This window comes from Exophiala bonariae (genome assembly GCF_035927105.1).
Source record: "Exophiala bonariae strain CCFEE 5792 chromosome Unknown scaffold_1, whole genome shotgun sequence".
Classification (NCBI taxonomy): Eukaryota; Fungi; Ascomycota; class Eurotiomycetes; order Chaetothyriales; family Herpotrichiellaceae; genus Exophiala; species Exophiala bonariae.
Window position 1 is genome coordinate 1548577 of NW_027042476.1, and position 26825 is coordinate 1575401.

Sequence of the window (26825 nt, forward strand, 5' to 3'; positions counted from 1 at the left end):
ACCAATATGTCAGCCTCTATCGATGACTTCATCTACTCCGCCAGGTTCTGCTCGCTTGTGGACGGAATTACAACTGAGCATCATGTGCCAGGCCTTTCCATCGCAATAGTTCAAGGCCAGTCTGTCTTCTCGACTGGCTATGGCAAAGCCTGTCTTGAAAATCCTACACCTTGCACAGCAGATACCCTTTTCGATATAGCATCGTGCGCCAAGTCTTTCACAGCAGCAGCTGTTGGCTTGTTGGTAAATGATAACGATGCCTATCCCGAGGTGCAGTGGGAAACTACAATGTCCAGCCTACTACCAGACGACTTCGTCATGTCAGGGGTCGGCTATACGGAGGCGGTCACCTTGGAGGATATATTGAGTCACAGAAGTGGTATGGCTGCGTATGTTATGATCCAATGTGCTAATCCAGAAAAGTAGCTAAATCTGGTCCGCAGTCACAACGATTCTTACATGAGCCATCGAGCAGCGACCCCGGACAATGCGCGATCCATCACAAGAAACTTACGAAACCTGTCAGTGGCAGCTCCTCTTCGGACACGATACCTATACTGCAACATGATGTACACGGTAGCTTCATACCTAGTGGAGGTGAAGAGCCAGAAAAGCTTCGCGGACTTCCTCCACGATCGTATCTTTCAACCGCTGGGTATGCAGTCAACAAGTTTGCAACCAAAATTGGCAATGATTAAAGGGCATGGTGATCGAATTGCAACCGGATACTATTGGGGCAAGGATGAATCGACATTTCATGAGGTCCAAAGCCCTAATTGCGAGGAAGGTCAGGGTGCTGGGTCTATCATGGCGAGCGCGAACGATCTGATCAGATGGGTGAAAGCATTGATTAATCGAGAGGACCCCATTACCGACAGAGTCTATCAAGGTCTTGTCCGAGGGCGAAGTCTAAAAAACCCATCTGCAAAACGACTGAAACCATTTTCATCCCCAGCAGTGTACGCTGCAGGTTTAGAAGTGCACTACTATAGAGGCCATGTGATCGTTGGACATGATGGTTCCATCTCAGGCTTCACAAGTCGATTCTTCTTCATGCCAGACTTCAAGTTTGGTGCAGTTTTGCTCACAAATTCCAGTGACGCAGGATCAGTGACATCTATTCTAATGCGTGAGCTGATGGACCAGGTGCTTGGAGTGCCAGAAATCGAGCGCCCACAACGAACGTTCAAGAAAGCCATCAGTGCAAAGAGTGATACCAAACCTGGCATGGTGCGGTCAATATATCAGCGCAAGGGTGTACAGAATCGCAGCAACGGAGGCAAAGGCAGCGAGAAAAGATACCAAGGCAAAGAACAACCGCTCGAGAAATCAGAGCATCGCGACAGAAGTAACCGAGATCAGGATACACCACTAGCTACTTACATTGGCGACTATTGCAACCCTGGATATCACACCTTGGTTGTTGAGGCTAAGGGCAATCAGCTTTTCGTTGATGCTACAGACCGCTCAAATGGGTTTACACTCAATTTTGAGCATGTCAGTGATCAGACGAAGTATATCGCACATCTGAGTGATATGATCGAAGGTGGCGACGACGCTGTTGAGGCAGAATTCGTGTTCGAGCATGGGAGGATAGTCAAGCTTGGACTGCAACTCGAGCCAGCTTTAGAAGACTTGATATGGTTTGAAAAGGTCTTGTGAACTCGAGGATATTTAGATATACAGTGAGCCAGTGAGTGATGGAGATTAGCTTTGTTGCTATATGGTATTCCCAATGTGAGCAACTCAAGGGTGTTTGGTGGACCATGGAGTGGTCACTCAAGAGGGTACCTTTGCATTTCGCGGTCTGTAGTGGACACACTCAGGACTATGCAATCTACATAAGCCCAAGGGTCTGGATGAATCAGCGGCTGAACTGACGACGAAGGTGCCTTAAGTTCGTCTGCCTAGAGCTCGTACTCGCTTTAAAGTTGGCTCTCGAATTACATCCTAGTTCTGAGCGGCGTCCCTGAGTCGCTTAACAGTATCTTCCGTTGTCCACACTGCGTTTGCCATGAACCGGAAATTTACCATTGCAGCGACATAGCCATCCCCTTCCGTGTTTCTACCTGCAGCAATGGCATCGCGAACCATGGCGACTTCAAACCCGGCTTCAATAAGGTCACGCATGTGGTTCTCCAAGCATAAGTTGCCCACCGGACCTGCCATGATAACCTTCTCAACTCGCCTCATGCGTAGTTGCTTGATCAGGTCGTTTGAAAGACACGACAGACCTTTGTGAGGCGATGTATTTGCCGTTTTCCCATCCATGAGGTACTTCTTCAGCCGCTCGGGATAGTCAGCTCCTGAACCGACAAATCCTTCTAGGTCGACTGGATCCTTGCGTCCAACGAACCCGTCCGGAAGGTTGAAGAGATAGTCAGCAATTGCACCGCCTTGAGCAACCCACTGTCGATCGGTGGGATAGTAATAATGGGGTGAGTGAATCACAAAGAAGCTGTTCTCTTTGGCACACTTCAATAGTCTCTCTATGTTGTCAAATACGTTGAGTTCCTTCAGTTTATCAGCTATCAAGTGGTAGTAGCTTCCAGTTTCGATGAGAAATTCATTCTGAATATCTGTGATCACGAGTGCCGTGTGGCTTTTGTCCAGCTGCATCTCGGAATTCCGATGAGTAAATGTGAAAGCCATCTTCGTACTCGGAGCGTGAATTAAGATACGCAGTGTTGTCAGGTAAAGGCTAGTACGGCTTCAAAATTCCAGCTTTACGCAGAAAGCGAGAATCATGATACGGTTATGGGAGGACTGGGCTGTGAGAAGAAGCGGTACTTATAGTGGGAAATCAATGTGGTAATACCAGCAACAGGGGCTGTTGTGCTTGGTATGAACGTTGATATAGTACTGCATGAATTCACTTCTCCTTTCGTGAGTTAGATTTGGTAAGCCGCAGCAAACTTCCTTCGACTCAAGAAGAACCAAGTATTGACTCTTTCTCTGCGTCCTGTCAAATCAAAGTGACATGTTGCATTTCAAGCAAGTGATTTTTTTCAGTTCTCGTACGCTAGGTTCCAGTCCTAGTAAGCCAGATGTTTCCAGATCTATTAGTGCCAGTGGTGCTTGGAGAGAGGAGACTCAGGCGGCAGACGCTGCATTCCTGTATCAACACATCGCCCTGACGCCACTGCGAATCGGGTATGAATGCAGGAGTTGTCTACAACAGCACTTAGCATCGAGTGCATCATTAGCGTGCGGACCAGGGGCGGCCCAGGGTTTATAATAAGCCGCTGGGATCAGAGTGGGGCCAGGACCAGAGCCGTACTTATTTCTCGAAGAAGAATATGCAGCATTACTATACCAGCCGTCTCATAGTAGTGGAGTTGCACTCTTGGATCGATCACATCATGGTTGACGGAGACTAATCTACGTATATAAAACCACTGAAGCAGAGTATATTAGCAATCTACGCAGCTGTCCTAGTCGTAAACACCCACTACAGTTCAGTCTCATAATAAGAATGGCGGAGCTGTTAACAGGACGCAAAATTGCAATTGTGGGTGCCACCGGCAGACTGGGCAAACCTACTATCCAGGCTTTACTCTCAAAAGGGGTCCACAAAATAACGGCGATTCAACGTTCTGAGTCCACGAGCGAGTTTGGACCGGGAGTACTCGTCAAGAAGGGGGTTTTTACTGACGAATCGTTCCTGGTGGAAGCGTTAACGGGCCAGGATGTTCTTATCGTCATTGTTCCTATCCCTAACATGGATCTTGGAGACCTATTCATCCACGCGGCGGCAAAAGCTGGTGTCCCATACATCCTACCAACAGAGTTTGGCGTGGATACGCCCGAGTGGGAGAATGAGCATTCTATGATGGCGCCAAAGATGGCGAGGCGCCGGCTGATCGCAGAATTGGGAGTGAGCAGCTGGATTGCTGTGATCGTGAACTTTTGGCTGGACACAAATATTCGAAATGGGCTATGGGGAATTGATGTCCGAAGCCGCAAGGCCGAGATATTCAAAGATGGCAATGCCAAATTCTCGACAACAACTCTCACACGTTGTGGCGAGGGAATCGCCGTGCTTCTCAGTCTGCCGGAAATCGATCTGGCCCACTACAAGAACCAATCTTATTACTACTCCTCTTTCGAGCTCTCCCAAAGAGATATTTTCGAAGCCGTCAAACGGGTTACAGGAACAAAGGATGCAGACTGGGCAATCATGGAGACAGATGCCGCACAGGCTGTTTTGGGTACCGAACCCAAGATACGCGATGGGAATGGTTACGCAGAGTGGTACAGACTTTTTGTGATGTTCTTCCAAGGTAGGCGAGGGTCAAACTATGAATATAAGGCCACTGATCTACGGAAATATGGCTTGCGGAAGGAAGACCTTGACGTGGCTGTCAGACGAACGATCGACGAGATGTAAAAACATCACGGGACGGGCCAGGCCAGCCGCATTGTTCACGGTTGAAAGTGGCTTTAACGAGAGCCTCCTACAAAAATTCATCATTGAGACAAGTTTCTGGCTTCCTCTTCCTCTTCCTCTTCCTCTTAAAACCAAAAGACGCGCACTATTTGGCAGCGAGCGTCCAGTGTGAGTACTGACACAATAGTGAACCATCCCAGTGACAGCCACACAGTTTTCCGGTCTAGCATTAAGACAAAACCTAAAGCACTCGTCTACACAGGGCCCATAACATCTTCCTGAATGATCTGTAAATCACTGTGCCTCTTCGCTGTCCTCAGTGCATTCGCCTTCTTCTCGGCAAGTTTCCAGCCCTGAGTCATGACAAACAATACCCCTGCCGCCATGACCAAGCTTCCCGAGAACACGAATCCGCCTCCAAAGTGGTTCTTCTTGACGTCGATTATACTCCCTACAATCGGCGTTCCAATCAGAATGCCAAGTGCTGCGAAAAAGAAAGACATGCCCATCCACGTTCCAATCAGTTGCATGCTTGGTGCGAGAGAGGCCACCACTGCCGATGGCAAAGACACTACCGCACCAGAAAGAAAGCCGTAGATGATGGCGAAGACGATCAATCTGGCCAGCGAATTGATTACAACACCAATGTATGCAATAATGGCTGAAGCAAGTGTACAGACAGCCAACAATTCGAGTGAGCCATATCGGTCGGCAAGGAGGCCAGGAATGATTCGACCCAAGACCGAGGCTGCATTGAGAATTGGCAGCAGATAGAAAGAAAATTCCTCATCAACATGAGCACGGATTTCTGCAATGAAGATAATGTAGAAGATGGGGATATACAGACCGGCAAAAGCTAGGAAGAGACCGGTGCTGAAGAGGATGAAAGGCACATTCTTGAAGGCTTGAGGATCAAATATTGCTCGCGTTGTTTCCGGTGGTGGAAGTCGTGTCTTCAGGACCAAGACACTCACAAGGAGAGTTCCGAGGGAAATGAAACCAAGTACCCTTGTCGCCCAGGGGAACCCGATGCGAGGCTGTAATCGATGAAAGACGATCGGGTAGACCACACTGCCGATACTGCCTCCCGACGCTACAATTCCAATTGCTAGAGCTCGCTTTGTGGTGAAATACGTGGCCACGATGGCCACACTCGGCAAGAACAAGCACCCAGTACCTAAGCCTATGCACAGTCCCTGTGAAAGGAAGACCTGCCAGTAGTTGTCTGAGATACTGTTCATCATGATACCAAACACGGTAAGGAATGTTCCAACGGCAAGCAGAATGCGGAAATAGCCACGATCAAAGATCGGTCCAGCCACTAGACTGAAAGACACTAGTAAGAATGCCTGAAAGGTCCCGATCCAGGAAATTTCGGAAGCGTTGTGGTTGTGTAGGAGAGAGGTTTGGTAGTATGTCTGGTATACACCAAAGGTGTTGACGATGCCCCTGGAGAACACTTGTGTAAGTCAATGCAATCAAAGAGAACTTGGTTAATTTGCATAGGACTACTAACCAGGAATTAAAGAAGAGAAAATGGGCACCCAGCACCTGGATCCATGCTTGAAACCCTCCGTTCGGAGCTGGTGGCATTGTTGCTGCTGCCAATGGGCGAACATGTTGTACTTCTTTCCGGGGAGACGCAGATGATGGGTCACCAGATAGCTGTGCATCAAGATTTTGTGGTATATCAATGGATTGTTCTGTCTCATCCGTGTATTGAGCTCTCTCTGTCCCAAGCATTGCCATACTGGGTATCAATATCCCCTCAATTCGGTGTATTGACTGTTTGAACTTCGCTCCTGATATCACGCGCTTTGGAAGGCTTACTATATATGTGTACTCACTCTACCACCTACCTGGCTATCAGTGACATTCACAATGCTTACTCACTGATGTGCGTCATAGACGTTCAACGATCTATTCGAAAGCTTTGTGGCGAGAATTATTTGTTATCTCTCCAACATATTCGTAAGACCATGATCGGGAAATGCCCGATGCCCCTCTATAAAATATGTCACCCTGGTCCGCTTCCACGCGGACCGGGGTGTAACTCCATTTTATGTTCTCAGAAATCAAACAATGCTATTGACTCCTCGTAGGTAACGGTGATCGGACGTTTTGCGGCTGTTGGGTTTGACTCACTCTTTGAATCCTTGATCTGAATTTCAACGTTGAGGCCGGAACCCTCGACTCCACTAGAACACAATCTCTCACTCAAAAGAGACTAGGAATGAGCTTCTCTGCTGGGATTCGACCTGCCTTCAACAATAATTTGTCCTTCCCTTGAGCACATGTTTGGCGCATGTTCTTCAGGGGTCCTTGATGTGGTGTCATTGTCTCCTCAAGATTTTTCTGCTTCCGTTTATGTGAAACCCGGAAGTGTCTTTGACCTGTGGGACTATGAGAAGACGATATACGACATGTGAAAAACGAGTGAGGGCATATACCGAGGACGAATTGCGACTTCAGAGCAGAAAGAAAGGCTGGATTACTGCCTGAGCTACATGAAAAGACAGCTTAAGTAAAAGGCATTCAGTGTATTGCCCTATAGATCCAAAAGACATGACAATATTACTAGGACTTCCCCGGGTTTCAAGTACGGAGTCTTCAGCCAGCAAAAGGGAAGCCTCCAAACGTTGTCGTCAAGAATATTGGATCTTTTTCCAAACGTGGCACCACTATAGATTTCAACTGCTCAATGTCCCAGTTCGCGAACAAGACACGCCCAGACAGGGGCCTTGCTTCGTGGGTGGCAAGCCACACGGTAAAATGAGCTGGTAGTTTGACTGGATTTGAGACGAATTCAGCTTTTGATTCGAGAATGCCTTCTACTAGGCTGATGATCTTTACGGATGGGATATTACTTACTGGAGTCTATGGTATCATCAAGCTGCAATTCGCCTTTCTCGTAGAGAGCAGTCCGGATGACTCCAGGTTGCACAATGAAGACGTTCAAATCAGGGTGCTCTATGGCCAAGAACTCATAAAAGCGAGCTGTTCCCACCTTTGATGTTGAGTATGACGAATTCTTTGCAAGGAATGGGAGACTTGGTGGCAGAAACGCGAAGCCGCTTGAGTAGGCTACGATTGTACCACCAGAGTTTTTGTATGGCAAGAAGGCCCGCGAGAAAAGATAGTTGCCTTTGATATTAATCTGCGGTAATAGACATATTAGGGTTTCAAACGACCCACAGACGATGCTGGAATTAGAGGAGACATACCTCGAATGTCTTCCACCATTCATTCGCGTCGCTGCTCTCAATCGTTTCTGGACTGGGGATGTAACCAGCGTTAGCAACGATGACATCCCACGAGCCAATATTTTTAGCAGCTGCTGTGACAGCAGCTTCGTCCACGATATCAGCAGTATGTACTACAACATTGGTCCCTGGATTCTGCTTTTCAACAATCTGTTTCGTTTCCTCAAGCAAAGATTTGGTGCGACCGAGGATATGGATGGTGCTAGCACCGGCTTGGGCGAAGGCTGCGGCAACCTCTCTACCTATGCCTGCTCCGGCGCCTGTGATGACTATGATTTTCCCGGTTTGAGATAGTTCGGGTCGCGTGGGATCAATGGCGTCGTATGTGTCGTTATGCCACACAGTAACGGGGGCCGGGTATGGCGGCTGCATTATGAACTATCAATCTGGAATCTGAGAGCTTGACCACGGGTGACTGGGTCTGTTTTATGTCACCCGTCCTCTTCGTTCTTATATCCCCAGATTTGCAGCACCAACATTCGGAAAGCTAGTGGGACTACTTTACCTCGGAGCCATCGAAGTGGATGAACAAGTGAATCAAACAGCAGTATCTACCAATTCGTTGTGTACTTAGTGATTCTGCTTATAAATATGATTGAGGTACGGCTATGGATTGGGAAGCAGCCTGCATGGACATAGCACATTAACGTGACGCAAGCCATTGTCGGTTCACACAAACTATCTATTGACACAACAATGTCTCCACCGGGAGATTACACATCATACCGAAGGAGGAGGATGAAGTATCTGAGAGCCAATACCGTTGCGCTGAAGCGGATTCTGGCATCATTGGATGAGTTGGAGGCGCGACAAGGCAGAACGAAGGCACAATGCTGGTCCGCATGGATGCTGGATTGGGATAGTCACTTGCTGGCCAATGTAAGGAGTAAATAATTGCTAGCAAACACGACGGGAGTAACTCCTGGATCTCCTTCGGCTCAGTACAAACATAAAACTGAACTCCCTCAACAAATTGGTTCATTAGAAACCAAGAAGGACTTTCTGCAAACCTACCTACGAACATGATTTGAGAAAGTGGCTCGTACTCGGTGCCTTCTTCTGGTTTAGTGTGCGGACCAGGATCAGCATTCACCGGCCATGTAACTGCCTAGTCATTAGTTCGAACATGGACCACTGAAGAAATTCTAGTGTGTTAGGCCCAGAGTCTGGTCGCTATATCTACTGAATCTGGTCGCTACATCTGCTGCATGTGGAAAATGCTCACAAGTGGAGATCCTCTTTGCACACGCCACTACTCAGCCTGGTGCCTGTAGTTCGGTGGCCCGCAGCATTTGTGGACTGTGTCTTTGATTCTGTGATTGTCTCAGGCTTCTCCACTTTTCCAGCCACCATGAGACTGTATAATCGCTGACCATAATATTATGTAAAATAATTCATAGCATAACATGTCAGCAACTGTCTCTGTGCGTTAAGAGCTTCATGATCGTGGAAGGAAGGGGCACAAGTCTCAAGGAATGGAGAATGCTCATCGTCTGGACAGGCAACGATAATGTCAATGCGCCACTGGTTTTCTCGTCTGTGGTGCCTGGTCTTTTCTCTGTGTATAGTTTTTAGCAGCTTGATCTGGAATCGCTTGGTCTGTATCCCAGTAAACCAGAAACTCTCCTTCGCCGCATCAAAATCCTATAAAAACTCTGTAAGGTCGCACTGTTGGGACATAGCTTCGAAGACGATCATGAACTGATCAATGTGATGCGTTTCTGAAAAAAATTTCCAAGCCACTCTTCTACACTAGTGCTTAACCTGTCTTCCAACTCCAAGCACAGGACAGATGGCATGATCGGCATGTCTTCACTCTACGTTGACAGTATCAGCATTGATCCTTCGCAACCTGGCTACCGATATGAATTTTATGTGATATCAAGGAAATCCAAGCAGCAGTCAACCCCAAAGTAGTGTATGATCATTTATCTGCTTACAAGAGGCGAGGCTTTCACGCCACCCTCATCTACACTACTTGCAGTGTTGATCTCGCCAATATACAACACCAGTTGCAGTCAGTATGAACTTCATTGCATGTAGGTCTCTTGTTACATTCAGCAGGAACCATGTCATCAAGATCAACCCGTCTATTCGTGTTGATAAGACCAAAAGAGTGTTCGAAGTGTCCCTCATACGGCATTCACGCTGCTTGGGCCGCTCAATGGACTGCGAACTTGGATCTTGCGCGAAGTCTCTTGCCGAAGATGTAGATAGCAGATGTCCCAAAGATTCCAGCACAGCTCAACCCACCGAGAAGACTAACACCCCTATGAACGCCCAGATTGATGAAGAGCGGTCGGGCGAAAACCACGGCACCGCCCGCAATGCCAGATCTCCAGATCGAATTGCTAGCAAAAAGAGAGGCGGCGTATTGTGGATAGGAAAATGGGATATAGATAAAAAGCGATTGCATGGTGAAGAAATGTCCAATGGTGAAAATTCCCACGCCGACCAGTGGCACTGACCAGTGGATATTGGAGTCAGAGGTCCAAGCAAAAGTAAAAAGCCCTATTGGAAGTAAACAAGACCCGAAGATCGCAGGGATGAGGCGATGCTCTTGCTCACGGAAGCCATTCTTGAGGTTGTCAGGCACCATGTAAAAATACAGGTAGGCGATGTAGCTCGCAATAGCCACAGTTACGCCAACCAAACACGACAAGAACGCGAGACCGGTCTCTCCGAGGTTGAACCCGTAGAAAGGAGGAAATACCAGGGGGAAAACCTCGAAGAAGGTATAGAAGACTCCGTAAAAATACCCCGTATAGACGTTGACGAAAAATATGGAGGGATCTTTGAACATGATCTCCATGGGCTTGATCAGCGCCGAACTTAGAATTTGGGATGTTGAGAGATTAGCTTGGTCAATCTCGCTTTGAGATCGTAGTCGCTCGTCACCCGTTATTCTGCGAAGCCGACGTGCTCGTCTCAACAAGATGTTTGGGGTAGAGGTCTCGGGGAAAACACATAAAAGTAACAACAGCACTGGTGATGCAATCCAGACGACTTCCCACCTAATATAGTGTCAGCAACGAAATCTCAAAAGGCCGGAATCACTACTCACATTGGCCATCTCCAGCCTTTTGCCATAGCAGCGAATCCTCCAATGACCGGGCCAAGCGCAGGACCTGCCCAGGCAGAGAAGACCCACCAACAGAGACCGTATGGGATATGTGTCAGCGCGAACATATCGCTGATTGTCGCTCCTCCATTAGCCAAAGCAGGACTGCCGAAGAAACCCAGCCAGAATCTCAAGGCCAGAAGACCTCCGAAATTGTTAACAACGGCGGTTGGGAAGCAGAGTACCCAGAAGACAATAAAAGTCGACCAATAGACTGGGTTCCTGCCGATGACAGGGATCTCGGTCAAGGGGCTAAACAGAAGATCCCCGATACCATATGCAAGTACATAGAGACCCAACCCAAGAGTGGTAGCGACCGGGCTGACTCCGAAATGTTGTACAAGACCAGGTTCGGATGCAGCGAAGATTGGACCAGCGCAGTAGACGGTAAAGGTATAGAAGCATAGCATGAAGACGACAGCGGTCTTCTTGTGCGACGACCAGTTCTGTGGGTTGGCTGGGTCATCGGTGGTGTACCAGTCCACCAGAATTTGGTTATCTCGCGTTCTCTGAGGCACAATTGGAAGAGAGACGGTACGTCCGATCTCGAGCATTCGCTCTGCTTGCATCCGTTCATTCGTATAAGGCCTGGTATGGCTGGTGCTTGCAGTATTGATTCTCCCCAGGTCAGCTAACTCAGGATCCTCGGGTCTCCAGGAGCGTGGGCGGTAGATAATATCGTTTTGAGCGATGTAGGAATCACTGCCTTCAACGGGAGGAGTTTCTTTGATTTCTACCTCGTCGCCCTTTAGCAGGGCGGTCCATGTGGCAGGAAGCTCGAAGCCAGGTTCGTCCTCTGGGTAGCGAAACAGGGTGTTCTTTGATAGGAAGCGAATAAGTTGCCCTAATGGCGCTTCTCTGATAATGTCGTGCATTCTGACATAGAACTGTAGCAAGATCGATGAGGAGAAGAGCTATGCTTGATGGTTGTGTAGGTACCGAGATTGTGGATCACGAAGAGAGTTACTATCCAGATAGGAGCGCGAAAAGTGGAAGTAAAATGCTGGCCCAGGAAACATATCTGGGCAAACTTTGCAAGCCATCACTGATGCATTTATAAAGACGATCGAGGAGCATTGCTTGGGGCCAAGCTGAAGCTGCCTTAAGCATGAACAGACCCTAATGACTAAGTCATCAATACATCAAGCCCATGAGTCAGCGGCGACTCAATGGTTGATTGAGCGGATACTAAGTATGTTGCAGAAGCGGAGCACAGTCCTGTCCGTAGGGATCAGGGCACATCATGGAGCGTTATGATAGCTTTGACCGACGGTATTGCTCGAAAGAGTCGCGATAGGCCAAAAAAGGGTGAATTTGGCGTAACGAGAAGCGAAGATCTATATTGAGCTAGGGACTAATTCAGCTTAACTCGGACCGCCCCTGGTCCGCACTTATATACCGTGGTCCGCACTGGGTGGAGGTTGTCAGTATCTTCCCGACCAGGAAATCTCATCACAGGGATACGTCCTGCGAGCCCTAGGGCACTCGCTTCAGCCATATGCAGGGTTGGTGATCGACGGGCTTGTAATCACCACTCCTGCTCTGCCGGCGGTGGCCCCTGCTCGTCCAACCTGGTCCGCAAGCTAAACCTACAATGGTATGGAACTTTTAGTGACTCAACACCACGGCTCAACTGCCACACAATCTTATTGTCATGACCAAGAACCTCCGCATATCTATCCTACACCTTGCACACGAACGTCCAACACGATGAATGCATGCGCGTTTTGCAAGCATGGAAAGCGGAAGTGCGACAGGGCTAGACCCTCGTGCTCCAACTGTATCCGGTGGGTGGCCAGAAATTGCTTGGTCGGCTTCCACGTTGTACTGAGACCTCACGATCTACCAGCCTGAGACGACATTGTGTCTACACTGAAGACGCAATCCAATCTCAATTTCATGCCCCGTTGCCTGGTCCTTCTGGTCACCGCCAAGATGGGCGACTCAGGCCCAATTTCGTCGAACTTTCGGGCATCTCTGGTCTGTTCAATCCGCGAACCCCAGAGCAATTCATAGTTACAACTGCCACGCGCGTTATTGGCTCACCAGACAGCATGCGCTCCATCTCAACCGATTTTTTCACCGGCACCCATCAACGCATCTCAACCATATCCAAGATCAAGTTTCATGAAGGGCTTGTATCACTGGCGACTACTCCCAATGCCGATTTCGCAACACTATGCCTGGCTATTCTGCTCATCCAGGAAATGCCGGTAGGCAAGGGAACAGTTGTTCAATCCCCCCTGTATGCCACAGTCAAGAGCTTCATCAATATGCTGGAGGCGTCTAATGACATCTCTCTTGACCTGGCTCATTGCAGAGTCCTTGTGACATTCTACGAGATGGGCCACGGTCTTCATACTGCAGCTTACTTATCCGTTGCCGGGTCTGCGAGACTGGCACGAACTTTGGGTCTCCACCGAAAACCCTGGCGTTCATTGAATGCCGATGATGGTAAAATCATGTTGGAGGAGAAGAAAAGAGTATGGTGGGCTATAGGAAACATGGACCGATTTATCAGCTTATGTTTAGGAGATGCTCATTTTGCGACAAATGACTCAGAGAGACGGGATCCGCTTCCCATTGAGGATCTATTATGGTCGGAGATTTCAGATATGGCAGAAATCGAGCATGTCATTTCCAGCGCACCTTCGCTTGACACACCTTTTGATGTCCGGGTCGGTCAGATGGCAAGAGAATGTCAAATATCTCATCTCGCAGGCCGGGTTGTCCGGCATGTTTTTGATCCTCTTCCAGATCAAGACTTCAATGTCGAGGAAGGCCTTCAGCTCGAACGCACTCTAAAAGCCTATTTACCGCTACTGGCCAACGAAGAATTGGAAATAGGCAAGTACTGTGGTGCATTCGGGGTGTGCAATAGGTTAGTGACACTCTCATCCCACCTGAGACTCAAATTTACTGACCGAATGATTGATACTGTAGTGCTCTCTTTGTGCTGTATGAGTTCATGCTAAGCCATTGTCATGGCGACTCTGTCGAGAGAGACAGGATCGTACAATCTATTAACGAGATTTCGATACGCGTTATCATCTTTGCGGAAGCGACACACCGCGACAGGGAGGTGAACTACCCCATAGAAACACAATCGCCCTACCTCATTTACTCCTTGTATCAGGCAGCCGTTGTGCAGAGTCGCCTCTGGAAGCAAGAGAATGATCCTCAATGCAAGCGTAACCTCGAGTCTCTCAACGACATTCTCCATGCTTTCACCAATAGATGGATGATAACATGTAAGTCCACTCACTGCGCGCGACCCAGAACGTCGTAGATGCTGTTTCTTTCACTGATGCGATCGATGAAAAGGGCAATATCTTGATATCCTGGAGAACATCAACGATCGTTGGTCGCCTATCGTTCTTCCTTTCCAAGGGGTCTTCATAAGTTCTGGTCAACCGACCATCACGTCCTAAAGCTACTGGTAATAATACATGACAAGCATGTCTCTTTCAAACCAGAAAACCCAAGAGCGCACTCACGCTGTAAGAACTTACTTGCCATGCCAGGACAAGAAGCTCGTAATTGATCAATTGGAAGTACTTACTTAGTAATAAGTGTTTCCTCTGGCCCTCCTCGCCGTAATAAGTATTAGATTCCAGCTTAGAACCCTTCTCGTAGGGAACTAGTACATCAGCTTTAGACTCCCAGCTCTAGACTGCAAGTGGGCTCTCGCCTGCTACGAACAATGCTAGTACTGTCAACAGTACTAAGTAATTACTTGATACTTAATGAATGATTGTATAGTAAAGATCGGGCGTTGGAGAATCGGAGGAATCTGATGCTTGACGGCCTATCAGAGCTCTAACTCAAGGTGACAAGATATAAGTACTACTAAGTACTACTGTATTTGATTCAGCGTCGCATATTTCATACTAGGACCCTGCTTGAGATGTGCACTTACACTACTACTTACTTAGTACCAAGTAGTAAGTACTTCCTCTCTTGCACGGTGAATAACGAGCAAACGTTAGATGTCTCTAAGTAAGTACTTAGTATTCTATGCACGCATAGGCCAGCATTCAGGTCAACGGAAGAGCGGATTTATTCCGCTCAGCGCTATCCTGAACTTGGATTCTTTCGTGAACTGTTCTGAACTATTTACCTTAAGTACTTAACTGAACAATGGCTATTGAGCACTTAATAGTACACGTATCATAGTACCAAAAAGCCTACGTTTTTAGGAGTGACAGTACTAAGTACTATCGCTCAGTGTGATTTCTCATCCCAACTTTAAACAAACAATCAAAGTGTGCCAGTGGCAAGGTCTTAATTCATGCTGAGACTGATCAGGCGTGGGAGAATATGGGTGCCATTCAGCAACCTGAAATCCGTTCGTGGAGCGCGATGCTGTATCGAGTGATAGATACTTAGTAGCTTACTAAGTAGCAACACGTGCTATATTATGGTTTCAAGTAAGCAGTATTCTCGATACCAGTTACGTAGTAATTACTAGTAGTGTCAACTGCCTAGCTTTGAATTGTGAAGCTGAAATAGTTTATTACACCTTCATACTAAGTATCATCCTTTCTTTGGGCAACGCCCTAGCATCCATCCACAGGCTGGGTGTTACGAACTGGGTTATGACCATGGTCACAAGATGCGGAGGCCAGGCGGTTAAGGAAGGTACACCAGGAGAAGTGAGGCCATGTCACGTGACCGGAGGTGCTCTGTACGGAGTCGCCCCGACACAGAGCAGGATAATATTTTATATACACAGTCATTACACTAGATAGGACTATTCGTAGTCAACTTCGTTAGCAATCTGACCCCTACATTTCAGATACAGTCCGACGAATAGTAATTCCCTTTGCTTTTCTGGTGAACCCCTCTCGTGTCCACTCTATCAAGGAACCCTATCCTCGCTGCTATTCTGTGCAACGCTGGCTTTTTAAGGTACTACTAAGTACTTATCTACCTGTTATCGCCTAGGTCACTCAGGGACGTGATGCTTAGGATGGAGAATTGCGTCGAGAGGCGTCGCCTAAGATAGCCGACGTTGAAACCATTGACTTCCAAGGAGCTTACTTCTCTCGTGCCCAATACTTAGTACTTACTAAGGCAAACAACGCAGATACAGAGAATTTCCCGCAAGCTTTCCGGGGGATACTGGGTAAGTGCTGAGTCAATGGAAAACCCCTGCTTGTCAAGACAGTTCCCAAATTGCTGCAAACATTACTAAGTAGTAAGGTGATACAAAACCGGCACGACTGTCTGGTCCCGATCAGAGTACACAGGATCACTCGCACCTCAACGACGCCCTGACCAGTAGACATTGATATTATTATCAGACTATGAGACTGCACGGAGGCTTCCCCAATTTAATAAGTACTAGTAAGTACTAGATTCACCCTTGCCGAAACAGCAAAACTTCAACCACTTTGTACAGCATCTCAGAAGTGATCAAAATTTTGTCTAAAGGAAAGTTGTGCTGGGTCTTCCTTCTAGACATACTTAGTAGTCTAGATAGAATCTGAACCATCACCGCGCATCCAACACCCTCAGCGGCTGGGCAATATCCTTGGTCGCGTCGTTCACAAGAGCGCTTTGAAATTCCCTCAAGTCCTCAAGACCATTGTTCTCACGTTGTCCGGCTGATTCCCGCCGAGCACGTTGAGAAATGGTCGAACGCAGGTCCCTATATTCGTCATAGTCGTGCTCGTAGTGCAAGGGCTCCTTAGACGCCTGTTTTCGGCTGGATGGTTCGTCCTGAATACTAGTATAGCCATATTGCTTCTCCTTTGTCGGTCGAGGGTGGTAAGGTTCAGCAGTATTAGATTTCTGGCGTGGTTTCAACGGGTTCCTTGGTTTTGGCAAGGATGATATCCATTTCAGGTACCACGACCGTCTTAGCCTTCTTTCCACTTATCACCTTCTTTGCCTTGATATAAACTACTTGCCAGTGAGTGTTACCAACCTCTCTATCATTGGCCCCGTCAATTGCATTCAGGATCTGGTTGCGCCGTAAAGTAGACATGCGGGCCCTTTGTTCTAGGACTGTCCCGTCGCTCCCTTTCACGCGGATCTTCTTTTCAATATGTTCAACAGGCGCTGAAATAGTATCCTTAATCGCTCGGCTCCAGTCTTCCCCACTCTTAGATAGGTGATAATACAGATAGTCTGGCGACAGCTCATGACTATCTATAACCTTAGTGCGCTCCTTATGGTGCTGGACTTTTTCGAATTCGTGATCTTCGTGGATAGATAAAGCTGACATGCAATGCTGGGCGTGTTGTGGACTTTGATCTTCGTAGAAGATAGGTTCTTCGAGCCGTTCTTCGAGAAGATGTTCATCTAGGACTTTCAAGCCTATATCAGGATTGATTGGAGCGAAGGAATCACGACGTAAAGGGCGGTCCATCTTTAATGAAGCCGAATCAACTAGTCTAGACAAGCTAGGTGCGATTTGCTTCGCTTGCGGGTGCGTTTTGAAAGATGGAAAGAAGGAAAGATGTAGAACGTATGGAGAGTTTAGACCAGGTCTGTTAGGGCAGTGCTGCTGCAAAGTGGGCATTGGTTGATGATATGCAGTAGAAGAATCGTGAGAACAACAATGCTAAAGACATACAGATCGATTTGAGTCGAAAGGATGAGAAGAACTAAAGTACGCAAGAGGCTGCAGGGTTAATCAGTCAGTCGGAGGACGTCCAATTATGCCAGATTTCTAGGGAAGTCGAGAGCCATGCTTGCTTTGCACAAAAGTTTCGGTCGAGCAAGACCGGGTTGGTTGATCGCTTGTCGAAGCAAATCCGCGACGGCGACAGTGGTTACCTGTGTCAGGCGAGCCAGTTGTAGGTAACCAAATCAAGTACGGCTGGTCTAGATGTAGCTGATATGAATGAAGAACTGCGTGGCTTTCTATTTTGTAGTAAGATCGGGTGGGCGAATAGAGGGATTGGCAGTAGAGGAGCGGGGCAAGTTCAGAGTCTACAGCAAGACGAACCAGTGAGGCGTTCAAGCTGATATCAGCGAACAATTGGCGTTTGACACTTCCGGCATCCCTGCCGCTGGTGCTGTTGCTGCTTGCGAACTGGCCTTTCGATGATCGAAAACAGCCGTCCTCCACTTGCGCAAGAGACACAGGCCATCCGGGCACCGGCATTTTGTCTCAAGATTCAGTGCAGTCATCATTTATGTCCCTGAGCCCCATACAGTCTCTCGTCTCCTCTTTCGACGAGTTGTCTTGATTACATCCTGGGTTCCACTTTCTGATCGCTTCGTGTCCGCTACTCGTTCATATTTTTCGATGCAAGCGGTTCTTGGGCCTCAGACACCTGCCCCTACATTATGATATTCGAACCATTGTCAGCCGAGGACCTTTGCGAATATATACTAGTACTTCGTAGCTCGGTTGCTATGCACGCCCGAAGCAGAGCTGAATCATATACGTTGTTCCCGGGTACTGAGTGCCCTCCTGTTCAAGATAATCGCATGTCAGGAGGTAGGTACCAGCTCAATACCAAGGATCTAGGTACCTGAGTCTTAGTAACATGTCGTAGGTAGCTTTTATTGCTTCGGTGGGCGGGTGCTTCAACGCAGGGAAAAGGAGCCACTGATGTATACAACGCTAAGTCTGATGTGGAAGAACTTTGAAAGTGCATTATTGGACCCGCTACATCTGGAGTAGTGTTGGCCGCACGCAAATGCATAAATTTCCACAACTGCTGCAAAGTTCCCGCACAGCCTTGATTCCCAGATATCATACAAATAATCGATGATCACCATGCGCCTCAAACCAACACCAACCGAACGACGAATGTCTTGTTCGTCAAGCCTATCACACTGTTGATGACAAAGCCCCGGATTCATTCTAAAACCAAGTCTTATCTTACAAGGAGTGGGGGCTCAACGTGCAAATGGAAGGATGATGGCAGTCAAGCTCTCCTGTGTATGCTGCAGGGTTCATGCGCGATGATGCCAACGACCCTTCTGGGAGATTCATTAACTAGTGCGCACTCGTACTATAAGAGATAGCATTGATCTCGACATCTGCCCCTTCGCCTGATGATTATCTGCCTCCGTACAGATACGAGTGCTCGAGTCAGTCCTTATACTTGGTATCCTAAGTATATTTATTGTGTGCGGGATTGTCATATGGCACTCAATCGAGTACTTGACAAGGTACATCGCACACTGGACAATATCTCACACAAGAGCGAGATGGCTCCCGAGATTCCCAAGACCATGAAAGCTGTCCAACTTGTAGGGGTATGGCCTCCCCTTTCCGTTTGCATCTGCAAAATGGACCTTCGAGGCTGACAGAATCGCAGTGGAAAAAGCCATACGAGCTACATGAGATAGACGTTCCCCAGGTCGGCGACACAGATCTTCTGGTCAAATCTGCTGCAGCAGGTTTCTGTCATACCGATTATCAAGTTTGGGAGGGTGTCTATGAATCACCGACCCCTATTGTGCCCTCGCATGAGCCCGTTGGCACCATCGTTGCGGTTGGTTCAAAGGTACAAGACAAATGGAAGGTTGGTCAGCGTGTGGGCGCATTGCTATTTCGGCACCAATGCCACCATTGCCTCAAATGCAAGACCACAAATGATATTCGATTCTGCGAGAACATTGACTTTGCCGGCCTGAAAGCCGACGGAGGAATGGCAGAATATTTCATTGCTGATGGACACAATGCTGTCTTGTTGCCAGATGAGGTGGATTTTGAGAATGCTGCGCCACTGATGTGTGCTGGGGTAAGTGACACATGATCACCAAATAGTGTTATGCTTGTCGTTGGCAACAATTACATTGTGAAGCAAACTGATCTTCTTCAGGCAACCACCTGGGCTGGCATCGAGGCTTCAAGAGTGAAGCCAGGCGACCCGATTGGCATCGTTGGCATCGGTGGACTTGGTTCTCTGGCTGTTCAATTCGCAAAAGCGCTTGGACATCCCGTGGTCGCAGTTGACAATCGGCCAGAAGGCAGGGCTCTGGCACAAGAGACCCCTTTGAAAGCTGACCTCGTTGTTGACTTCAATGACAAGGACGCAACCGAGAAGATCAAGAATTGGGCTGGCGATGGCGGCTTACCAGCAATCGTGATCACCACGGATAACAATGATGCCACCGACTGGATGCTTTCCACGTTGAGACCTCATGGGGTTGCGGTACCTCTTGGCTTGCCTGTACCCAATGTTCAATTCGACTCATTTGCGTTAGTTTTCCAGGAGCTGCTGATCGTAGGCTCGGTGGTGTCCACCAAAGAACAGGCCGCAGCAATGTTGGAGACGGTGGCCAAACACGGGATACGCTCCCACATCACTACTATCCCTCTTGAGAAGGTCCCGGAGGCGTTGCCAGGTGCCTATATGGATCCTCATCTCAAAGGTCGTCTCGTGGTGAAGATCGCTTGAGAATTCGCACGGGAAGTCCGAATTAAGTAAAATGGTTGGTGCGTCAATGTGTAGTTTCGAATCATAATAATGTTCAGCTCCTCCCAAAAAGCGTCATTGGTCTGGTAGATCCAGTGTGGATCGTTCCCAGCACTCTTAAGAGCCTGCTGATGACACAATTCTGGTTACAGCTTACCTGAGAAGGCCATGGAGGGTGTTGGTCTCCAGGCTCGAACTTCATTGGTGGATGGTTCACATCTTGGTGATCACTTGATATTGAACTTTGACTCAGTAGGAGAATGCATGGGTTGCTGGCCTCCGATACTTCGTATTCCCAGTCGTCCTGGACATTCACGGACTACAAGCCGGCCGGCCATGTAGACTGATGATGGCAGAAGCTCCGAGGCTGCTGGCGGTCGGGTCATGCATTTCGTATCTGGTGTTCTTTACACCAGTCGTGGGCTGCGAAATGGGTGACGTAAGCAATATGGGGTTAATCCGCAATTCGATGCAGGTCAGGCCGTGAAATACCGGGGATGACCGACTTTTGCTTGGCCCCCGACGATTTGTGGGGACTGATGCCCTATCAAGATGATCTATCCAACACAAGAGCTCCCTCCACATCGGCTGGGTGGCCGGGTTCTGCGGTGGGTATATCGTTCCTAGATGTCTGAGGCCTCCCTCTTCTTGTAAGAAAGCCTTGCCACGGTAAGCGACGAACTGTCCCTCGTCAACTTCAGTGCCCCGGAAACATTCCATTCAAAACATTTACGAAGCGTGAATCGTTGCTCCCAATGATGGATTCTCCAATCTCCGATGTGCAGTCTTTGCCGAGCGATGTCCCTGTTGTGGTCGTTGGCGGCGGTCCCGCTGGCATGATCGCCGCGTTGCAACTCTCGAAGAATGGAGTTCCATGCCTGCTCGTTGAGCGGAATCTTGATACAACCAAATGGCCGAAGATGGATATCACAAATTGCCGGAGTATGGAGCTTTTGAAGCGCCTCGGCGTAGATCAAGGCCTGAGGGAAGTAGGTATGTTCTGTTGTGGAGTTAATGCTTTTCGCCCACGTCACTGTTGAGGGAGGCGATCTAACCATGTGTCAGGTGTGCCTGATAACTATAGTTTCGATGTATTATTCAGCACAGGGCTTTCTGAGCACGGACGGCTCATAGAAAAATGGGTATATGCTGTCAAATCGTAAGCTATTAAGTAACTGTCCAAGACTGACCAAAGGCCAAAGGATCTCCCATCGCCACGCGCCTGGCGAGAAAAGATCAAGAATCAGAATGACGGTTCTATGCCGCGTGAACCATATCAAAGATGCTCCCAAGCGATTTTCGAGGCCTGGCTGAAACCACGGATTGAGGCTGATCCCATGATCACGGCCAGGTTCGGCATGAAGTTCGAGACTCTTACAGAGGATGGAAAAGGAGTTATAAGTTCGCTTATTGACCAGTCCGGTGAACGTCACATCGTGAGATCGTCTTATGTGATCGGCTGCGACGGAGCTGGCAGTAAAGTCCGTCAAAGCGTTGGCATCACCATGACGGGAGGACCAGTGTATGAGGCTGCCTTCTCCCAGACTCCCCCCTCTAAAGTCAGATACTAATGAGTAAAATAGTCCTGGAGCTATGTATCTCATCCATTTCAAGTCTCGTGATCTGGAAGTTCTGCACCGTCAGGGCCAATTTTGGCATATCTTCTTCCTGGCAGGCTCGGTTATTATCTCCCAGGATGAGAAGGATACTTGGACGATCCATATCCCAGCTTCGATCGACGCTAAGGCCTCTGACATGGACCCCCATGCAGAAATAAAGAAGGCCTTGGGCCTCGAGGAGTCGAAATTGGCCGTTACTGTAGATGAAATACTGGTTACAAGTATGTGGAGACCCAACATCTACCTGGCAGACCGCTATGTGTCAAGTGGTGGCCGCGTTTTCATCTCTGGCGACGCTGCCCATCAGAATATGTGAGTTGCCTATAATTTCCCTAAATCTCGAATTCGGGCGGATTCACTCTGTGAGCTTATGCCTGCGCTGACTGCTATTATCTCTAGACCTACGGGAGGTTATGGCATGAATACCGCAGTCGGAGACAGTTTTGATATAGGCTGGAAAGTAGCTGCAGCAGTCCACGGTTATGGAGGCCAATCCTTGTTGCAATCATATGAAGATGAGCGGAGGCCAGTGGGAATGAGAAACATCGATCGATCTGGTGCTCATTGGAAAGTGCACGCCACCTATGGAGAATGGTGCGGGCAGGCCAACGGCGCAGTTTCGTCTTCATCGGATGAGGGCAAGGAACTTCGAGAAAAGGTCGCACATCACGTCAGAACACACGACGGAGAGAATAAAGACCAGGGAATCGAACTTGGGTATCGCTACAAGTCTGACGTGGTTGTGCTATTGGAAGATGCTGGCACAGAGCCTCCTTGGTCGGAGAAGCAGTATATCCCATCAACCTGGCCTGGAGCTAGAGCTCCCCACGTTTTCCTCAATGATGGAGAGACAAGCATATTCGATCTATTTGGTCAGGGTCCAGCATGGACTTTGGTCGATTTTACGCAATCTGGTGATCATATCAAACAGTTCAAGTCCGTACTTTCATCCTTGAGAGCCAAGATTCCACTCGAGTTTGTCCATTTACCGGATGAGTCACATGTCCGCAAGATCTGGGAACGAGAAGCGGTGCTAGTCAGGCCGGACGATCATGTAGCCTGGAGAGCACCCACAGGCGATGGTCTGGATATTGATCCAGAAAAGATTCTGTTGATTGTGACAGGTCAGGGGCAAAAGGACATAGGTGAAGAACTGATGGCTGACCGAAACGATCATGAAAAGATTGTGTTTACTGGGACAATTGGAAACGTCGAACATGGCAAGGTTGAGCAGCTAGCTGCCTTTCAGCAGTAAGCCGAGTACAATTCGCAACATAATGAGCCAAACTATGATCAAAGTAGGCAACGTCAGGATGCCCAATCGGCGTTTGCCGATGCTGTACCCTTTGGGAGTCTGTATCCCGGAAATGTGGCTGGTGCTCACGCTTCCACGAGTGTTCTGCTCCGTATTTATTGAGTGTGGTTGCCGATATTGCTTGAGCTTCGTTCCTTCTCAAAGCGATAATCAACATGTCCGTATGAAGCGTCACATGATAGAGATACAGCAAAAGTCTCACAGTTCAATCCGAGCACTGCAGAGCTTGATGTGTATCAGAGATAGCACACTGTTGAGGGTGTTGCATTCGGAAATAGAACACTCGTGCGCATTGATCGCAAGATTTGCTGGTAGCGTAATTGTATGGGAGGCCATGGTTAAAGTATCATGACGCACAGCCAACTTACCTAGTTAGGTATTTAAGAGGCCCTGCCACATATAGCCAGGTGTATATAGCAGACTTCCGAGCTCCAAGGCTTATGAAGGTCCCCAAAAAATCCATCTTATCAAGCCTGGTCTCATCGGCCAACCCTCCCTGGTGATAATAGCGAGGTGAAGTACTTCGGCGCGTAGCTTGCTACATCATCAGAGGACTTTGGCGAAGGAGAGTTCTCAAATTTCGAATGGTGAATCCAGAAAGATTGATGTCATATGATAGCAACCACATGTACAATTTGTTATAATATCTCTCAAGGTAGTTTGAATGGAACATTTTAGACGATTCAGAGAGGCTTTTTGGAGTGACAGCATCTAGGGATGTTCCCTCAATCCACACCCTGTCTTTCTGGGCGGCTTTAGAACAGTCATTGGAGTGCAACGTTATGGCATTTATACAGTAACTTTGTTTGACGGCTAGGACGTATAGCGACCGTCGGCAGCCTACACTTTGCAGAGAATACAATATATGCCGAGAGGACGTGTATGGCGTACGGGGGATATGGGAAAGTCTTTCGGAGATCTTTACAATCGAAAGAGAAATGATACCTGATTTCACTTGACTCGTTCATAGGGTGGCCATATTCAGATCCAGGTCTATCTACACTCCCACAACTTCTGGCACGCCCGCCCACCATCAACCACACTCTGACTAGATGTTACCATTGCTCGCAACCTCCCGCTCATCTGCTGTCGCTAGCGACTCTTTGATCTCCGTGAACCACGCTTTTGCTGCAAGCGGAGGTACCGCATTACCGATTTGTCGGCTCTGCGACGTCTTTCCACCAATAAACTTGAAATCAAGTGGGAAGGTTTGGATTAGCTTCATTTCGCATGTCGTATAGAGTCTCTGGCCGTCTGGATGATAAACCTTCTCGCTGTTTCCACTGCACTTAATAGTGCCTGATAGAGTCTCTGGATTAAACGGATTCTTGGCGATTGAATGTGCACTGTTGACATTATGATCTGGCAAGCCGAAGGGAATATTTGAAATAGCATCTCGAATAGATGGCAGTGGATGTAGGTGGCTGCCATTGCCATGGGTTGGCATGGGCAGTGATGGAAGCTGTTCACCTGGGCTTGAAGGAATATTAGCTTGATATGGTGCAAACAGAGGACTTGTGATCTTACCCAGCAGCAATCATGATGAGTCGTGTACGCGTTTGTGGCACTCCATATTCACTCAACTTCAGAACCGCCCATCGAACGCTATATCCTAAGCCGGTAAACATTGAGATAAGCTTAATAAACCAGTCTCGATGTTTTTCCTTCTCCAGACCATCGGATTCCTCCACTGTTGCAATTCGAGGGCGAGTAAGACGGATGAGATCTTCTACCGTGGTAAAAGTAGCAAGGTTGGCCGCGTTCTTCTCCGCATTTGGTGTTGTATTTGCTGGTGAGAAAGGCTGGCAAGGAGGGCTCACATGCATGATGTCAACAAGATATGGACGTGGGTCGCGCATTACATGCCTGAGGAAGTCGGCACAATTCTCCAGTCGACATTCAGTACCACAACGATTAAAAAAGCGCTTGGTATAGGTAGCCATCGCATCTCGATCCATATCGAACGCCCACTTGATTTTCAAACCTGCGTCGAGTGCACCCTGAGAAGCACCACCGGCACCGCAACAACAGTCCGCTATTGTGTACTGCTTCATGGTTATGTCATCAAAAATGTGCTCTTGATGACTTCCACCCAGAGCTGTGACACCAACCCCACGCCAGATTTCTCGGACCTCTTTGTCACCGATCCGAATTGGCACCAGAGCTCCGCTCTTCTGAAGACGATGACCGCACATGGAATCTGATGGTTTTAGATGCTCGACACTGCCTCTCAGGTGTCTGGTACCTTCTTTTCTTCTGCGATACATTTCAGAAGCTAGAGGCAGAACGCGTTTCCATCTGCAAAAGTACAGTGGCTCGAGTGAACTTCCTGCGTCCTGCTCATAGTTCATGTTATGATACGGCTGATTCGTGAAGATGATTCGGCAATTTCGAACTACATCGTCCTCCGATCTCTCAAACTCGATCACCTGTTGGTCTTTAGGGTGGGCGTAAGAAACCCAAAGAAGCTCCTTATTTTCAAATTCGACACAATGGTCATCAGTGTTTGGATACACAAGTTTGTAGCCCTTGAAGATGATTCGATTGAGGCGGTCTGTCTTCCACGATCTGATATGGAGGTACGACCCATCTTTCAACTGAACACTCCATCCAGGGCGCAGATTGATTTGTTGTGGATCGATGGTTCGAGAAGGATCATTTTGAGAGGAATTTGTGCCTCGGGTATTGTTTCTTGATGGCGGTAGACGGACTACGAACTTCTCCATGTCGGTTGTCTTGCGAGAGTCGGGCTAGGCTTTACTCAGTCGGACGGTTGATGTAGAGAGTAGTAAGGATAGGCCGTTCGAGATTGAAGAATCGTGTTACCAGAACACTGCACAGAGGACAAAATACTGGGTGGGAGAGGGGGGGTTGTTATTTGGAAGGCTGAAGTCGACTGTGGTGATATTCTCTGGGAGACGAGATATTGGCAAGCGTTTTGGCAAGAAACTGTAAGAGAGGATGCTTTCCAAGAGTGTCTAGACTGATAGAATCGTTGAAGTAATAACAGAAGCAGTGACAGGAAAGTTCGCAGGATGCCCTGAAAACAAGAACGAACAAGACGAGTTAGGTTCGCGCGGTATATTTGTGCGATAGCCACAGCACATGCTATGCGATAGTATCAAACTTGAACACCTTGGGATGATCGCTGTTGTGAGAGCTGTTGTATTGCCCTGCTCGACAAGATACAAAGCGATTGTCTTCCAGAATGTCGCCACTTCCACTGTCGATTCTTGTATCCTTCAACTTCAGCAACAAGACAACAACGAGCGAGTGTGAGACTCCTCAGCCATCGCATAGCCCCGCCTACAGATTAAGAACGACACCACTATGCAAATTCTGCTGCTTTGGTGCATTCAGAAATGCACAATGTCCCAACAATGAAGCTTGCAAGACCCCTAGCAGAGATGGGTGTCCAAGATGTGGAAGTCCCACCATCTCTTGAGCGCATATGAGGGGGAAAAGACACTCAGTAACATTCACAATGAAAGAACAACTACATGATGAGTCATTTATCACGGACTTGATTGAGCATTCCCAGGAAGTCCATGAACAACTTCTATTGTCTGATGGAAACAGAGACAACGAGGCTGCATCAGTCAGGGGTTTGCTCACCTCCCGGGACATCGATGTTCCGATCCGACCACATCCGGTAAGACTTGCCTGTCTGACCACCTTACAAGGTGTGAAGGCAGATTGAAGCGACAGGAACAACATTCATCCGCAAC

The 26825-nt window shown here is 48.2% G+C and overlaps 11 protein-coding genes across 11 annotated transcripts; 5 read left to right on the forward strand and 6 right to left on the reverse strand.

Annotated features, from left to right (window-relative positions):
• Positions 1-6: 6 nt before the first annotated feature.
• LTR84_000553 (uncharacterized protein) lies at positions 7-1662 on the forward strand (the record flags this gene model as incomplete). Its single annotated transcript, XM_064844183.1, has 2 exons — positions 7-389; positions 444-1662. The coding sequence occupies 2 exons, from the start codon at positions 7-9 to the stop codon at positions 1660-1662; spliced, it is 1602 nt and encodes a 533-aa protein (XP_064712043.1).
• Positions 1663-1950: 288 nt separating this feature from the next.
• On the reverse strand, positions 1951-2652 carry LTR84_000554 (uncharacterized protein; the record flags this gene model as incomplete). Its single annotated transcript, XM_064844184.1, has 1 exon — positions 1951-2652. The coding sequence occupies one exon, from the start codon at positions 2650-2652 to the stop codon at positions 1951-1953; it is 702 nt and encodes a 233-aa protein (XP_064712044.1).
• Positions 2653-3475: 823 nt separating this feature from the next.
• Positions 3476-4390, forward strand: LTR84_000555 (uncharacterized protein; the record flags this gene model as incomplete). Its single annotated transcript, XM_064844185.1, has 1 exon — positions 3476-4390. The coding sequence occupies one exon, from the start codon at positions 3476-3478 to the stop codon at positions 4388-4390; it is 915 nt and encodes a 304-aa protein (XP_064712045.1).
• Positions 4391-4644: 254 nt separating this feature from the next.
• LTR84_000556 (uncharacterized protein) lies at positions 4645-6139 on the reverse strand (the record flags this gene model as incomplete). Its single annotated transcript, XM_064844186.1, has 2 exons — positions 4645-5839; positions 5907-6139. The coding sequence occupies 2 exons, from the start codon at positions 6137-6139 to the stop codon at positions 4645-4647; spliced, it is 1428 nt and encodes a 475-aa protein (XP_064712046.1).
• Positions 6140-7000: 861 nt separating this feature from the next.
• Positions 7001-8025, reverse strand: LTR84_000557 (uncharacterized protein; the record flags this gene model as incomplete). The annotated part of the gene is made up of 3 exons (XM_064844187.1): positions 7001-7179; positions 7262-7547; positions 7615-8025. 3 exons carry the CDS (start codon positions 8023-8025, stop codon positions 7001-7003), a joined length of 876 nt encoding a protein of 291 aa, XP_064712047.1.
• Positions 8026-9814: 1789 nt separating this feature from the next.
• On the reverse strand, positions 9815-11649 carry LTR84_000558 (uncharacterized protein; the record flags this gene model as incomplete). The annotated part of the gene is made up of 2 exons (XM_064844188.1): positions 9815-10667; positions 10718-11649. 2 exons carry the CDS (start codon positions 11647-11649, stop codon positions 9815-9817), a joined length of 1785 nt encoding a protein of 594 aa, XP_064712048.1.
• A 1179-nt stretch (positions 11650-12828) lies between these two features.
• Positions 12829-14205, forward strand: LTR84_000559 (uncharacterized protein; the record flags this gene model as incomplete). The annotated part of the gene is made up of 3 exons (XM_064844189.1): positions 12829-13655; positions 13718-14025; positions 14099-14205. The coding sequence occupies 3 exons, from the start codon at positions 12829-12831 to the stop codon at positions 14203-14205; spliced, it is 1242 nt and encodes a 413-aa protein (XP_064712049.1).
• A 2357-nt stretch (positions 14206-16562) lies between these two features.
• Positions 16563-17150, reverse strand: LTR84_000560 (uncharacterized protein; the record flags this gene model as incomplete). The annotated part of the gene is made up of 1 exon (XM_064844190.1): positions 16563-17150. One exon carries the CDS (start codon positions 17148-17150, stop codon positions 16563-16565), a length of 588 nt encoding a protein of 195 aa, XP_064712050.1.
• Positions 17151-18949: 1799 nt separating this feature from the next.
• LTR84_000561 (uncharacterized protein) lies at positions 18950-20145 on the forward strand (the record flags this gene model as incomplete). Its single annotated transcript, XM_064844191.1, has 3 exons — positions 18950-18997; positions 19060-19485; positions 19567-20145. The coding sequence occupies 3 exons, from the start codon at positions 18950-18952 to the stop codon at positions 20143-20145; spliced, it is 1053 nt and encodes a 350-aa protein (XP_064712051.1).
• A 776-nt stretch (positions 20146-20921) lies between these two features.
• On the forward strand, positions 20922-23037 carry LTR84_000562 (uncharacterized protein; the record flags this gene model as incomplete). The annotated part of the gene is made up of 5 exons (XM_064844192.1): positions 20922-21156; positions 21229-21305; positions 21366-21685; positions 21747-22094; positions 22182-23037. 5 exons carry the CDS (start codon positions 20922-20924, stop codon positions 23035-23037), a joined length of 1836 nt encoding a protein of 611 aa, XP_064712052.1.
• A 1108-nt stretch (positions 23038-24145) lies between these two features.
• LTR84_000563 (uncharacterized protein) lies at positions 24146-25823 on the reverse strand (the record flags this gene model as incomplete). Its single annotated transcript, XM_064844193.1, has 2 exons — positions 24146-24572; positions 24625-25823. 2 exons carry the CDS (start codon positions 25821-25823, stop codon positions 24146-24148), a joined length of 1626 nt encoding a protein of 541 aa, XP_064712053.1.
• Positions 25824-26825: the final 1002 nt, after the last annotated feature.